Below are 15,306 nucleotides of genomic sequence, written 5' to 3'. Positions count from 1 at the left end.
AAAACCCATGGAAAGAAAAGACTTAGCCTCTTAGGATCAAGGAGTTGAGGAGAGTCCAGTAGAAAGAGCTGGGCCAGGATCCCCAAGGGCTACCAAAGGCTCGGGATCCCTGGGACGCACAGCACAACTGAGGTAGGATGGAGACAACTCGGAAGGGATGCCACAAAATACAAGAAATGAAGAACATATGTGTCCTTCTCAAGCACCCAGTGGTGCAGCAAAGAACCAGAAAGCTTGGAGAGTGACAATTCATGAACAAAAAAGCTGGTACCTCAGGAAACCCAGAATGAAGAACTATAAGGGGAAGTGCCTGAGAAAACCTTCAATCCAACAGAAAAAGATTCCGATTACTTGGGCAAAATGACAAGGAAAGGGACAGCCAAAAGCTAAAAAGGTAAAAAAAGCCAAAAGTTGAGGTCAGCTACCTAAGGGTGCCTCGGAATGGAAAGTTAGCAAGGGACTTTCAGGGAGACAGCACCAAAAGGAGAAAATTATGAGGAATAAGGAAAAGACCAACCCTCTGAGTGACTGGCACAGCACGAGCTCTGGTGCCTAGGGGAGCAAAAGAGAGAAGTTAGTGGTACTCTGGAACCTTACCAGGACGTTATAAAAGGGGAAGACAGCCAGCGTTGAAAGGGGCAATCGGGTCGCAGTGAACCATAACAGAATCACTGAGAAAACTTTGTCGAAACTTAGAGAAAGTAGTAAAAAGAGAGAAATACTCCTGGTATCCCAATACAGCCACTATAGAACATACTCGGATTCAAAGAGATTCAAATTTTGCAAGTCTTGGAGGCTTGAATAGCCATCTAAGTCTGTAATTTTTGAACTTATTTGGACCTTGTAACACGTCTTAGTGAGCGCATTGTAACCATAATTAAAAAAATAATCAAATAATTTCATATTCACTTGGGGATCCCTAACGGTTATTGTGTATTTCTTTCTTCCTTGTTACATTGTTTTCCTTTTGCTGTTACTCTTACTGTTGAATATATATATATATATATATATATATTTGCTTGCCAGTGCATATTCGTTGTAGGACCCTTGCCTTGTGCATCACTTGGTCTGTAAAACAGCCCATTTAGCTGTGGTGAACTAAGCCCAGTCCACCCAAACACAAGTATTTGGCCTAGGATCCTTGGGCTTGGGAGCTAAGAAGAAAGGCACCCACACAACGTTTAATAGTAAATTATAACAAATCAATTACGCATTATATATATATATATATATAAAGAAAAATATGATCATAAATTTATGTTACTTTTAATTAAATATTAACTTTTCTAAAATAATAAATAAATTAGACATTAACTTATCAGAATAGTGACAGACGGTAATTATATCAAATACATAATGCCTAATAATTACCACACACACAAAAAAAAAAAAAAATTTCTGGTGGTACATATAAATTTTTTTTTTTTTAAAGAAGAAGGTGGTACATACAAGTAAAATAATAATTCGAAAGAAAAGAATTGTCATTAACCTAATACATATGAACATTAATTAATAAGATAATCTTAAATTACTCAAAAATAAACGACTAAATAAGAATAGTTTAAAGGAATAATTAAAAAAGTTTCCAAATATATTCCATTGACATTCACCTAATAATATATGTACATTTTGAAAAATAATATATATTTTCTTTTGAGAGATAATTACAATATGCTACTAAGTACTAATTCCGCAGCTTGAACTTTTTTCCCGCTAGACCCCAAACACTTTATACATGAAGATGTGTCAATTCAACTACAAAGTTTTTGGCATATATATATATATATATATATCATTAAGGGCTTGTTTGGTTAGGGCTTTTTCATCACTCAGTTTTCATCACTCATAACTTATCACTCAAAATATCCCAATTTTCACTACCTACCGTTTGGACACTGTTTTCACTCCAAATAACTCAAATATTTCAACCTTTTTGTTGGACCCACACCTGATCACCAAGTCAGTAGCTTTTGTTAGTCTACCTGTGCTCATTTCCCATTTCCTTCACTTCTCATTTCCCCTTCACCCCTTCAACAAAGTGCCTCGCCCAAAACCCAAACCCGAACCCATAAAAATGCGTTGAAGCTCCCTCGCCTCATCAGTGTGTACCGTCACCATTTCAGAAGCTCCCTCGCCTCGCCTCCTTCTCCTCCTTCAGGTTTGTGACTTTTTCTTATCTTATGCTCTGTTGCTAAAGTTCCCTTTTTCCCCCATTTTGCCCCTGCCCCTTACTTCGTTTTCTCTCTTAGTTGCTTCACTTTTTTTGTGTGTGAATGCCTCATTTATTTTCTCAATTCTTCTCCATTTTATTCATTTTTGAACTGAATGCTGACCTAGGTATGTCTTATTTTCTTCATTTTTTGTGTTGTTTTTCTAAATGGGTGTCTTATTTTTGTTTTGTTTTTTTAATGTGGTTTTGGGTTCCTATTAACTATACCATTTTGTGTGAAATCCTTCTAAATGTGGAAGATTCTGGGGCTTCCATTTGTTTTCGACCCCTGTGAGGCTATTTGGTTGTTGAGAAAACGTAGGAAAAGAAATGCAATTTTTGTGCCCAAATTACTTTAGTAGATACTGTATTGTTTGATGAATTTGGGAAAAAAAAATTACATAAATGGCAGTGATGACAAAACCAAGCTAATTTTTAGTGTACTAAGATTGAAGAATTCTTTCCATTGAGTAGATTCCCTGTTCTAGAATAGCTGGCCACAAAGATGCATGGCAGGTCACCCAATAATAAGCAACTACCAAATAGAGATCTAAATAAGTCCCTAATAATATGCCCATTTTCACTTGGTTGTGCAATATGTATATAGGTGTCTTTACCAATGCTAACTATGTGGTGTCTTTGGACAGATGTGGTGTTTATATGATAGATGTGGTGTCTTTGGAATCACCTTGTTAAACCGAGTAATTAAGTCAATTTAGCCAAGGTTGTCTTTTATAATAAACTCTGTTAATGCAACACATGGGGGGAGTGCTACATGTGTGACAAGGTTTACATTAGGGTGTCACTTAGTTGGGCATATTTTTTGTTGGACACTAACTTCTTGAATATTTATTTACTTAATGATGGTGTTACACAGAGAGCTGTGTGCTGAGATTTACATCTCTCTGCTCATTTTGGTTAGTTTTTTCTGATAATTCAATAATTATAATTAAAAGGAAAGAGAAAGAGATTTGAACTCTAGTTGTCTCTATTAAAAATACCAAGATGTGCCAACCATTGAGGTACAAGATTAGTTTTATATATTGTTGGGTGTACAAAACTTTGACAGCAGGTTTGGCTCATTTGATGGGATGAAGATTAAAGATTTTAAAATCATCTCTGCATTTCTATTATATGTAAAAGCACTCATATTATTGGGTGTATAATTGGTGTAAAATTTATACATTTTTGCTTAAAAATGACCCACATTAGTGTGTATAATTGTTTGAATTTTCACATAGTGCTACTAATCTTTTCTTTTTTTGTTATACTCTTCAGCAGTGGAATGTCTTCTGCCACTACTTATGAGTCCACTTCTAGCGGCCATATGTGCAATATGGATTGGTGTGTGGAAAGGACCTCCCTATCTATCCGTAATTTTGGTAGGTGGTTCTATGGATGTCAGCATTGGTCGTCGGTTAGTATTACGTGATTCTTTTGATTTGTTTTTCTAATTATTATCATGAAGACTGTTATAGCTTTTATATATTATATTCATTCTTTAGCACCATGCAAAATATTTATTGTGTCCTTCAATGTTGTATGCAGGACTCCAATCAGGCATGTAAGTTCTTCAAATGGTTGGATAAGAACACATGCCCACGTGGCCGTGCAACAACACCACTTGTCCATGAAAGGTTTACGAGATATAAGGCCGAGGCAGCGGTTGCAAGAAATGAAAGGGATGAGGCTCATGCAATGGAAGCAGTAGCATGGGAGCAGTTAAGGATATCAAAGCGCAAGGCTGAAAAAACTAAGCTCGCACTCCGGATTGCCGAAGACAAGGTCTACAAGTATAGGCTAGCTTTACTTTTGTCATGGACTGTAGTTGGGGTTTATTTTGTATTCTCTGCTATTTTTGGGGGCCATGGCCATACATAACTACGTGTGCCATGACCCATTTACGGTCACGTGTGTTATGTACATTAATGATTACATGCCCTGTTTGAGAGCGATTTCATTGTTTTGTCCAGTTTGCCTGTGGACTTAGTTAGCATTTTGGAGGCTGATGCCACTGGTTTGTATGTGAATAGGCTTTGTCCTAAAACTCTTTTGGCTGTGTTAGTGTTTCATGAATTTCCCTTTCTACCAAAAAAAAAAAGATTACATGCCCTGTTTTGAGTTCCTATATATTTTACAAGGTGATATAACACATGATCACTTGTGTTATGTACATTACTGATTACGTGTAATCACCATATCACATACATAATTAGCCACCTATAACCATATCACATACACAATAATTGGTCCTTGAAAAATACTCCATTGCGAAAAGGTATTACATATAAAATGCATATAACCATGTCCACTTGTACTTACATTACCAATAGGTATTACATACGCCTAATTTAAAATTGCCAAAAAGAATTACATCAGAAATGTCAATAGGTTATTGACATTAGCCATTACATGTAAGCATGTCTACAGTTAATCTAAATTACAAAAAAATGCATCATAATGTCCAAAAGGGTGCATCATGTATCATACTAAGTGACTTCTAGTCACGGTACCTAGACCTATACAAAAGTCCCAACAAAAAGTCATGGGACTGGGTACTGGCTCTATACAAGTCCCAACAAAAAGGGTGAATCCTTAAACATGCCAACCATCAACGTTGACGTTGCACGTACTCCTCCTATATGCGGTCAGTCATATCATCCCTGAATTCACCCATTGCTCTCTTCGACGCATTAGACATCTCCCTCACATGCCTCCTTTCGGCACTTGCACTCGACTCAGGAGAGTTCCCATTGTTTCCATTTTGCATATCATCCCTACCAAGGTTCTTCCACGTGTTAAACAGTATATCTCTTCGATTATTGATGTGTATAAAATTATGTAACGCACAACATGCAGAAACAACTAAACACTGACGATATTGCTTATACTTCGCCATGTTGCTCAAGATGGGAAATTGAGCCTTCAGGACTCCAAAAGCCCTCTCAATCACCATGCGCAATGAAGAGTGTCTATAATTAAACAACTCTTTCCTCGATTTTGGTTGCCTAGTACTCCTCCTCCTGAATTTTTGGGCATGATATCGGGTGGCCATATGTGGTGGAAGAAACGATGCACCAATGGGGTACCCCGAATCAACCAAGTAATAGGAACCTACAAGAATAACATATCTAAATTAGTAATAATAAGGGGATTAAATCAATAAAATAATTAGCAGAGCTATAATGTTTAAGGTAATACAAACAAAAAGGTAATACAAACTTGAACATGATGAACTTAAAAAGACAAGTAGAATAAATAAGTCATATGTTATTTTTTATTTAAATGCTACTTCATTATGAGTGATCCAGAGCTGAAACTTGGCTGTCTGTAATGATCCAAGATAACAATTTAGCCTAGTGTTGACTTTTATAACATCCATTAACACTAAAAGCAAGTCAGCAATAATTTCCCAAGCTGCAACACAGTGCAATAGATGGTGCATCAAAGCTATGCAGCAGATGGTGCACCAGAGCTTTGCAGGTGCCACACCAGTGCAGCTCGAGTTGCAACACAGTGCAGCAGATGGTGCACCAGAGCTGTGCAGCAAATGGTGCACCAGAGCTACCTCACTAGTGCAGCCCAAGCTGCGACACAGTGCAGCAGATGGTGCACCAGAGCTGTGCAGCAGATGGTGCACTAGAGCTGCCACACCAGTGCAGCCCGAGCTGTAGTACAGTGCAGCAAAAGGTCAGAACAACACACAAGAAAAAAAATGTCATATGAATCTGTGAAGTTGTAGTCACATAAACAACTCAGCCATATTCAGTCTCAATTTAGTCACATAGTGCTACTAATAATTTAGCCTTGCAATTGGAATTTATGCATATATATATATTTATTTATTTATTTATTCCACAGATGATCCGAAGAAAGCAGAGCATTTACTTGAACATGATGAACTTAAACAGACAAGAAGAATAAATAAGTCACATGTTATTTTTTATTTAAATGCTACTTCATTATGAGTGATCCAGAGTTGAAACTTGGCTGTCTGTAATGATCCAAGATAACAATTTAGCCTAGTGTTGACTTTTATTACATCCATTAACACTAAAAGCAAGTCAGTAATAATTTCCCAAGCTGCAACACATAAACAACTCAGGCATATTTAGTCTCAAGAAAGACTTCAGTTATTCAAGAAAGACTTGATGGGGCTAAAGAAAGACTTTAGTTATTCAAACCATATTTACTAATGCAGTAACAAAATTATGAGACAGAATTTAAGTTAAAGACACATACCTTCCGGTGGCCATGGGAAGCCATGCTTCAGGTCTTTAATAGCTTCTTCAAACACCCTGGAGTCGTTGGCGCTTCCCTCCCAACCACCATGGACATACGTAAACCGCATGTCATGGTCACATGCACACATGACGTTGGTTTTAACGGTGCTCTTGCGACCCTTGTGAGGTTGGAGTCTTTCTGTTGAAGGCCGAGCACTAATATGTGTTCCGTTGATAGCTCCTATGCTTCTCTACAATGAATAGTGCCGATTAGTTGAAATACTATATAGTAATGTGTGAACAACCATTTTGGAAGAACTAATATTATGAAATCATTTACCTCAAACCAAGGGTCATACTTGTTGTTCCCCCGCAAATGCTTTGGAAGACCTACCACATTTGGATCAGGCTTGATTAAATGTTGGCCATATGTGTGGACAGCCCGTAACACCCTACGGAACTTGCAGTCCACAGTTTTAGTGGAATGCTGAAATTTGTCTACCACAAGCCGCATTCGAGTATTATGGCTGACGATGTACAAGAATATGGCCACTGCCTCCTGCACGTCAACACTCCCCTTCCCTTCTTCCTTCAAGTACCCATAATGTTTCAGCTCATCAACCAAGTGATAGAATAGATCTAGTGTCATGCGGAACATGTCATGACAAGTGGTAGGATTGCCATCTCTTACTTCAGCCATATAATCGTTTCCACTCAAAATGCTAGTACGTTGTGGGCGCTTGTCGTAATGCCGTTGGAAATATGCCACCATCTCGCCAATAAATGGAAATACAAACCAAAACTACTCCTCCTCACTGTCATACTCCAAGTCCGTGTCTGCACCAGTGGTCATGTCATCATCACAATCACTAATATTCATGTCATCATCACTAAAACTAGTGTCCATGTCATCACCACAACCACCAATGTCCATGTTATCATCGTCGGAGTTAAAATAAGCATCATCAAAATCATACTGCCAGAAAGGATCATTGGGGGAGACTGTTATACCTATACCCTGCAAAAACAAAGCATTAGAGCCAAAGATATTGCAATATATAAACAAACAAATTAATATAAAGTACTAAGGGAATTGCAATAATGTTAGCTGAACTCACCTTACAATGTAAGTAACATGAACTAAATACCAAATATTATAAAAAAAAATATAATACTATAAAAAAACACCAAGAACATAATAAAGCCCACACACTAATTTAAATAACATCAAATTCACGGGCCTATTTCACAACACTTTAACATTACAATAAAACTACATTAAATAAAAGTGTTCAACTGAATAATAGAAATAAAACCATTCTTATCACATTGTCCAAGCACACATACATAAAGTCCTTAAATAGTACTTAAAAACTAAACCATGTGATTCACATCAAAATCACATAACAAAATATCACAAAAGCAATCCCCATCATTTATCCGACTGCTGAGCGTGGCGCTCCATCCATCTCCTCCTCCTATTCTCTGGCATGCCCATGAACAACACCCTTTTCTCTTTCTTTTGGAGAGCCTCGACGATGTTAAGATAGGTGTCATCATCAAGATCTTCATACTGGTTCAGCACATCTAAAACTCTCCCAAGCGAGCAAGGATCGCCACCACTGGCGGATTGAGCAACATGATCAGAGCAACCACTAGACTTTCCCTTTTTTTTGGAAACCTTTCCCTTGCCAAGGTAGTGTACTCTTGAAGAGCCATGGTCATCTCACTAGCCCTATCATTCTTCTTGGCAACCTTCTTCCCCTTGGTAGTAGGCTCTTCCATGGGACGTTTGTCGGCACGTTGGGTTTGCTCATCAATAGTGGGCTTGTCTTGGGTTATGCCCTCTGTGTTGGGATTGTAGCAATCATTATCATCCAACTGGGTCTGACGTGCCTCATTGGCAAGTTCCTCCTCCAGAACACGCTCTTCATCACTATCTGGGGCTGACATGTTTGAGGAAATTTGAAGGGAACCGGTTGCAGTATTAGGGGCAAAAAGTTGCCTTAACTTGTCATAATTAAGACACCCTTTCTTCCGTAATACAGCTACCTTAGAATCCCCCTGAAATGACAATATATACATCAAAATCCTGCAAATATGAAATAGAAAATTACAAACAAATATGCAAAGAATTAGGGTAGTAAATATAACATACCGCAATCACGTTCTGCCACACCTCCTTAGAAGCAGTAACAGTTTGGGTTGTCTCATCCCACCCGAACTCGGTATGCCTCAAAAGCTAGCCCCACTTTCTCTGTTTTTGCCTAAGCCTATTATGCTTATCTTTCACTTGCTTAGGGAGGAAAGTCTTCCTAGTTTGCTCATTTAGAGATTTCGTAATTGATAGCCAAGTTTTAGCCTTAAAGATACCATGTTCCATATTTCCCTCTTGTTGTTCATTGACCATAATGTCAATGAAAATTTGTTCAATGTGGGAATGCCACATGACGTTGTCGTTAGCATCCTGAGTTTCTTGTGCCACCTAATTCAAATTTCCCAACACAATTTCATATGTTAATATATTTGTATATTAATAGTTCTATGAATGGGCCACTTGAATCTCTAACCAACCACTCAACTTAAGTGAAAAAGACAAGAACATTAGCTCTATGCACATTTCTACCCATTGTAAAGCATGTAATTCTACCATATTAGTTTCTTAATGGAGCCAGAACATCAATAAGGAACTTTTGTAATATAGAGATATCTAACAAAATTATAACTCCATAAAGAACCCAAAAGGGAATGATCCTACCCCCTTTAACTGCATAAAGAACCCAAAATTATAACTATATTCTCTACTGTTTCCCTTAAACTTGGGCCATTTGTCCCCCTTTTTTCTTGAACCCCCCTACCCCCTCTCTCTTGGGCTATGATCCTTTTGTTTATACCCATTACCTCAATGGAGCCAGTTGAATGTTGGGATCATAAATAAATATAAATAAAGCTTTTGCTATTTTGTTTACTATTTTGTTCTGTAGTTTTCTGAACTATGTACTTGCAGTTCCATTTGCATTTGTTTTGAGTTCTTATTCTCTAATTTTTATCACCAAGTAATAGTTTAAATTTCTTTTTCTTTTTCTGTTTTTTCCTTTTTGTTTTTGATAAGTGTGTTGAGGTCTAAAAAGGATCATAGTGAAGGAAGCCCAAAAGAATAAGTCAAGCCCAAAAGGAAAAATCAAGCTAAGCCCAAAGTAGCAGATGCAGGAGACCTATGAAGGAATAAAAAGGCCCAGGGGATCTTGAAGCCCAGACAAAGAAGCATCCAAAAAAAAGAGGACCACGGCAAGGGATAAGAAGCAAGGATCCTCAGGAACCATCAAGAGGCGCGGATCCCTTCAGGCACAAAGACAAAGGAAGACTAGGACAGCTCGAAAGAAAAAGACAGAGGAAGAAAACAAGAAACAAAAGCAAAAAGAACGCGAGCGCCAGTAGAACCCAGCGACCTCTCATGGCATAGACAGAAAAAGCATCGGGGAACCAGAACAGGGAAGCACAAAAAAAAAGAATGATAACAAGCGGCTTTCAAGTTGGCAGAATAGGATTCCGCCTAGATGGGAAAGAAAAAGGAAAAGTGGAAAACACCAGAAACGGGGATGCCGAGAAGGGCATACCTTAGCACATCCCAAAGAAGATGGCCAACCAGGAACTTTCAAAAGAATCAGAGCTGAAAGAAGGAAAGAATGAGAAAAAACGGAAATGGGACTTACCGAGATGATGGGAACAGGACGTGCTCTATTTGCAAAAGGGTAAAACAGGGGAACCAACGGTTCCCCGGGAAGACCAAAAACTCCATTATAAAAGGAAGGCTTGGGTTGTGAAGAAGGGGCAGCAAAAAAAGAGAGAAACACAAAAAAGAAGAGATTTTCTAGAAAAACTATCAGTAAAATCTGTGGTGAAGAGAAAATACTAAGGGAAAAACAAACATTGCTTCCCGGTATCCTGTAAAAGCCACTATTGCACATACTCGGATTCAAAGAGAATCAAACTTTGCAAGTTTTGAAGGCTGAAATAGCCATTCAAGACTGTAATTTTTGAGCTTGATTGAACCTTGTATCACGTCCTAGTGAGCTTTCTGTAATTAAACAGACAATGTATTAATGAAATATGCTTCATATTTCCCAGGATCCTCTCAGCATTAATTTTTATCGCTTTGCTAATCCTGTTTCTTTCTGAATTTACCTTGTTAATTTTTTGGCACTCTTCGATATCCTTGCTTGTCATTTTTTTATATTGTTAGGAGCATCCCCTGTATACCATTTGATTCTTAAATAGCTCGTTAGCTGCGGTGAGTCAAGGCCTGGTTCACCAAACCTTTTATTTAGGCCCGGGATCCTTGGGCCTGAGTGTCACCAAACAAGTGCACTCTCACAAAGTGCTACAATAACTTTTCTGAATGAACATGCTATGGAACTGGCCTATTTACTGAAAAATGTCATTGATCTTTGTCATCACATTCATATTCATATTCATTTATCAACAAACAAACTTGCTTCTATTCAATTTGACCTGCAGAAAACTGTTCGACCCAGCTCTATTCAATTTGAAGTAGCTGGATTTGAAAGCAAAATCAGTCAGCAATGGATTGATCACTAGCAGAAAATGTTTCAAAGAAGGATTTAACTCTTCAAGTTCAAAATGAAGGTAGAACTTAAGAAATTCATAAAGACCCAAACCAACATTAGTACTTTAATATATCAATGCACCCAATAGAACTTAATATTTCAAAAGATTACGGAGGAATGCTGTCTCACAAGCCACAACCAACATCAGCACTTTAAATCAAAAACCCCCATTCACATCGAACAAAAAACCCAAACCAGACCATAGAAATGGCAAATGGAGAGGGAGAGAGAGATATATATTGCACCTGGGAGATATATATTGCACCTGGGAGAGGGAGACAGAGGTATGGATACGGTGACTGAGAGGTAGATTCGCCGGTGAAGATTCAGGCCTGGTTTAGTGTTCAATCACGCAGTGTTCTTCTTTGGTTCTTCGAACACAGATTGTGGTGCCATGGAGCTAGCTCGCTGGGGATGGAGAGGGAAGTGAAAATGAGAAGAGGCTGAGAGAGGGAAGTGAGAAGAGGGAAGTGAAAAGGGGGAAAATTTCAGCAAAAAATTTGGGGACAATTGAAGTGGAACAGGGGAAGCTCCAAGGGTCATAACTAGCCTGAGATGGATGTGACAATGCATTGGCGAAGGGGCTCACAATCTCAGCTAATTTACGAACTTGCCATTGAGTGACCGATTTTGAGTTTTGATAACAGCAAAATTGAGTTTTCATTTTCAGCTACTATCACTCAGTTTTTTGAGTCACAGAATCATGAAAACTGAGTCACAGAATATGAGTCATGGAATCCAAACAACAGCTCTTCTGTGGGCCCCACCAGTTTTGGATCATGAGTTATGAAAACAGGATGATATCACTCAGTTTTGTGAGTGTCCAAACAAGCTCTAAATGTGAATTGTTAGTGTGTTTTTTTTTTCTTGGGAATTGCATGGTTAGCTTTGATGAATTAAATATTTAACACTTTGTTTCTTAAAAAAAAAAAAATTTGTAATCCTACCAACCTCTTCGGTATTCAAGATAATAACGGCTCAAATTCAAGTCGCCTATAAATCCACTTTTATCAATTTTTAAAATTATATTGATCCTTTCTTTTTCTTTCACTCCACTTTAGATGCAAACTTTTCTTTTTCCTAATTTCTTATATGTATCAATGTGTAGCAAACTTGAAGGCATATGCAACAAGTCACTCTCTTTTTAATTTAGTTTGCAATACAATTTCTACATTGACTTTTGTATATTTAGTTTCAAGATTAAGGCCACGTGGTGATCTTCTCACAATATGTTTTATGTTTTGTTTCTAGAAGGATTATGATACCTTTAAACAAGATTGACATCATCAACCATGTCACCATGAAGAAAAATTCATCTAAAAGAGTACATCCGGATTGTTCCAATCGATGGTTATGATTTTTGGTTTTTTGAGTTTTGTTTATTATTAAGTATAACAGGTGGTGGTGCATTAAAAGAGTGACAATGGCTGTTGGATTCTTGTATTTACTGAAAAATGCTAAGGCTGATGGTGATGGTGATGGTGATGATTCCTGTTACTTTTGTAGTTGTGGCCCGTTCATTGAATTGTCACATGATTTTGAGAAACCATGTGTTACACACAATTGAGTCCTTTCTTATAGTACTCGCAAAATACCAAGTGGAGTAACACAATAAGCAAATTTGAGTTAATGGACCACCAAGCATTTTGGATAATACTTCCCATCGTGTGGGCATGCATTGCTGTGCTCACCTCCGCTCTAGGAAGCCGGAAGTCTGGCTCATCCACACTTCCCCCAGGCCCCCACCCTTTTCCAATCATCGGAAACATCTTGGAGATGGGCAACAAACCCCATCAAGCTGTTGCAAAGCTCTCCAAAACCTATGGACCCCTTATGACTCTCAAGCTTGGGAGCATAACAACCATAGTCATTTCCTCTCCAGACATAGCCAAAGAAGCACTCCAAAAAAAAGACCAAGCCTTCTCCAGCCGAACTATCCCGGATACCGGCCGAGTAGCTGACCACCACAAAGTTTCAATGGTGTGGTTGCCCGCATTGACTCGTTGGAGGAACCTCAGGAAAGTTTCTGCCACGAAAATATTTGCTCCACAACAACTCGATGCCACACAAGCCCTTCGACAAAAAAAGGTGAAAGAATTACTTGACCATATTAATCAATGTTGCAGCAATGGTGGGGAAGTGGTTGATATTGGTCGAGCAGCCTTCATTACAGTACTTAATTCCATATCAAACACTTTTTTTTCCATTGACTTAGCACAGTATAGTTCAAGTGCATTGTCCCAAGAGTTCCAGGAGCTTGTATGTGGTGTCATGGAAGTAGCTGGAAAGCCTAATATTGCAGACTATTTCCCAGTACTTCGTTTAGTTGATCCACAAGGTGCACGGGGAAGGGCCACCATTTATTATGAAAAATTGATGGGGATTTTTGATGGTATCATCAAGGAACGGGTGCAATTAAGAGCTTCATCAGAGAGTTCTAAGGCAAGCAACGATGTATTAGATTCCTTTCTCAATTTCGCTGAAGAAGATGGATCGCAACTTAGCTTCCACGATTTCAAACATTTGCTTCTGGTAATTGAATACCTTTCTTAACTATGCTTTAGAATACATAATTATATCTTTTCTTTGATTTTCGTTTTAGGTAACTTAAGAAGTAGAAGGGCAGGATGAAGCTCATAATAAGCTTTCTAATTAAGTTCATCTTAAGGTTATAAATACAATTTAGTCATTTTTTAAATGAGAGAAAATGATTCATATTTAGTCATGGGAATCTAATACTACTCGGTAGCCTAGCTAGCTCATCATATTTATCAACTTCAAGATCATCATCATTTTCGAAAATTAGTAACTATATTGTAGCACTGATTCGAGCAAGAATATTTGGAAAGTGGGAAAAAAGGAGAATATTGTCCAAAGGACAAAAATGTATGAGTAGATTGTTCAGTAGTTTTGTTGGAGTCACGTAATCCCTACTCTTTGTTAGCATAACCTTAAGCAGCAAAGCAAACGCAAGAGCGTTACTTTTTGTTTTCATTAATAAACTTGGGCAAAGTGCTCTGTAACTCTAGCTCTCACACTATTTTGTATTAGGATTTATTTATTGCAGGGGTCGACACAACATCAAGCACTGTTGAATGGGCACTAGCAGAGTTAATAAATAATCCTGAAAAAATGGCTAAAGCCCAAGACGAGCTTGAAGAAGTCCTTGGCAAGGATCGGCTAATTCAAGAAGTAGACATCTTAAAGTTTCCCTTTCTACAAGCAATAGTGAAAGAAACACTTCGTTTGCACCCACCTGTACCTTTTCTAGTTCCTCACAAGGCTGAGACTGAAGTAGAAATGTGTGGCTTTACTGTGCCCAAAAATGCACAAATACTAGTAAACGTGTGGGCAATGGGACGAGACTCAAGCATATGGACAAACCCAGATTTATTTATGCCTGAAAGGTTTTTAGAACAAGACATTGACTTTAAAGGCCAATATTTCGAGCTGATTCCCTTCGGAGCTGGAAGAAGAATCTGCCCTGGATTACCGTTAGCTAACCGGATGGTGCACTTGATGTTGGCATCTCTTGTACATTTCTTTAATTGGAAGCTTGCAGATGAGATGAATCCAGAAAATATGGATATGAGTGAGACCTTTGGACTCACCTTACACAGGGCCAAGCCTCTCCGGGCTATTCCAATCAGAGTGTAACTTCAGTTACTTCTGTTCTTTAGGCCCGTATATGTATGTGTGAGTAGAATTGTTTAATGTTAGGATTTTCCACGAGCATTATCGTTCACCTTTAGTAGTAATCTTCTTGAATCTTCATGCTGTGTTACAATAAATTTAAAAATAATATAATAATTACTGAGAAACAAGGTGGACATGGAACTATGTTTATTCCATTGATGTCAATATTCTTAGAAGCATCTGTGTTTTTTATATTAACTAGCATGGTTTTGGTCCAATTCTGTTCGTGCCCATCAGGTCTATTTCTATCTGTTAGGTCTACTTTGGTCCATTTTGGTCTATTTGGTCCAATTCATTTTGTTTGGCCCACTTTAGTCCATTGGGTCTATTTTAGTCCATTTTGATTCAATTTCGTCCATTTGGTCCACTTTGATACTATTCAGTCTTTTCGCTCCAATTCATTCCATTTGATCCAATTTGGTCTACTTTGGACCATTTGGTGCACTTACTTAAAAATGGAAAAAAAAAAAACAAGTTTGGGTTGAGAGTAAGGGTGTTCATGGTTCGGTGGTGTGGTTTTGGGCCATTTTTAGCATCACACCTTGTGGTG

The 15,306-nt window shown here is 38.1% G+C and overlaps 1 protein-coding gene and 1 long non-coding RNA gene across 2 annotated transcripts; both read left to right on the top strand.

Moving 5' to 3' along the window:
• Nucleotides 1-2,056: 2,056 nt before the first annotated feature.
• On the top strand, nucleotides 2,057-4,268 carry LOC126697068 (uncharacterized). Its single transcript, XR_007646141.1, has 2 exons — nucleotides 2,057-2,158; nucleotides 3,491-4,268. It is a non-coding gene; the product is annotated as an uncharacterized LOC126697068 (long non-coding RNA).
• Nucleotides 4,269-12,660: 8,392 nt separating this feature from the next.
• Nucleotides 12,661-14,932, top strand: LOC126697067 (cytochrome P450 76T24-like). The gene is made up of 2 exons (XM_050393897.1): nucleotides 12,661-13,592; nucleotides 14,112-14,932. Exons 1-2 carry the CDS (start codon nucleotides 12,690-12,692, stop codon nucleotides 14,715-14,717), a joined length of 1,509 nt encoding a protein of 502 aa, XP_050249854.1. The 5' UTR covers nucleotides 12,661-12,689; the 3' UTR covers nucleotides 14,718-14,932.
• Nucleotides 14,933-15,306: the final 374 nt, after the last annotated feature.

The sequence above is a fragment of the Quercus robur genome, chromosome 8 (genome assembly GCF_932294415.1).
Source record: "Quercus robur chromosome 8, dhQueRobu3.1, whole genome shotgun sequence".
NCBI classification, from domain to species: domain Eukaryota; kingdom Viridiplantae; phylum Streptophyta; class Magnoliopsida; order Fagales; family Fagaceae; genus Quercus; species Quercus robur.
Note: the sequence above shows the minus strand (reverse complement) of the source record. Positions and strands in the feature narration are given on the sequence as shown.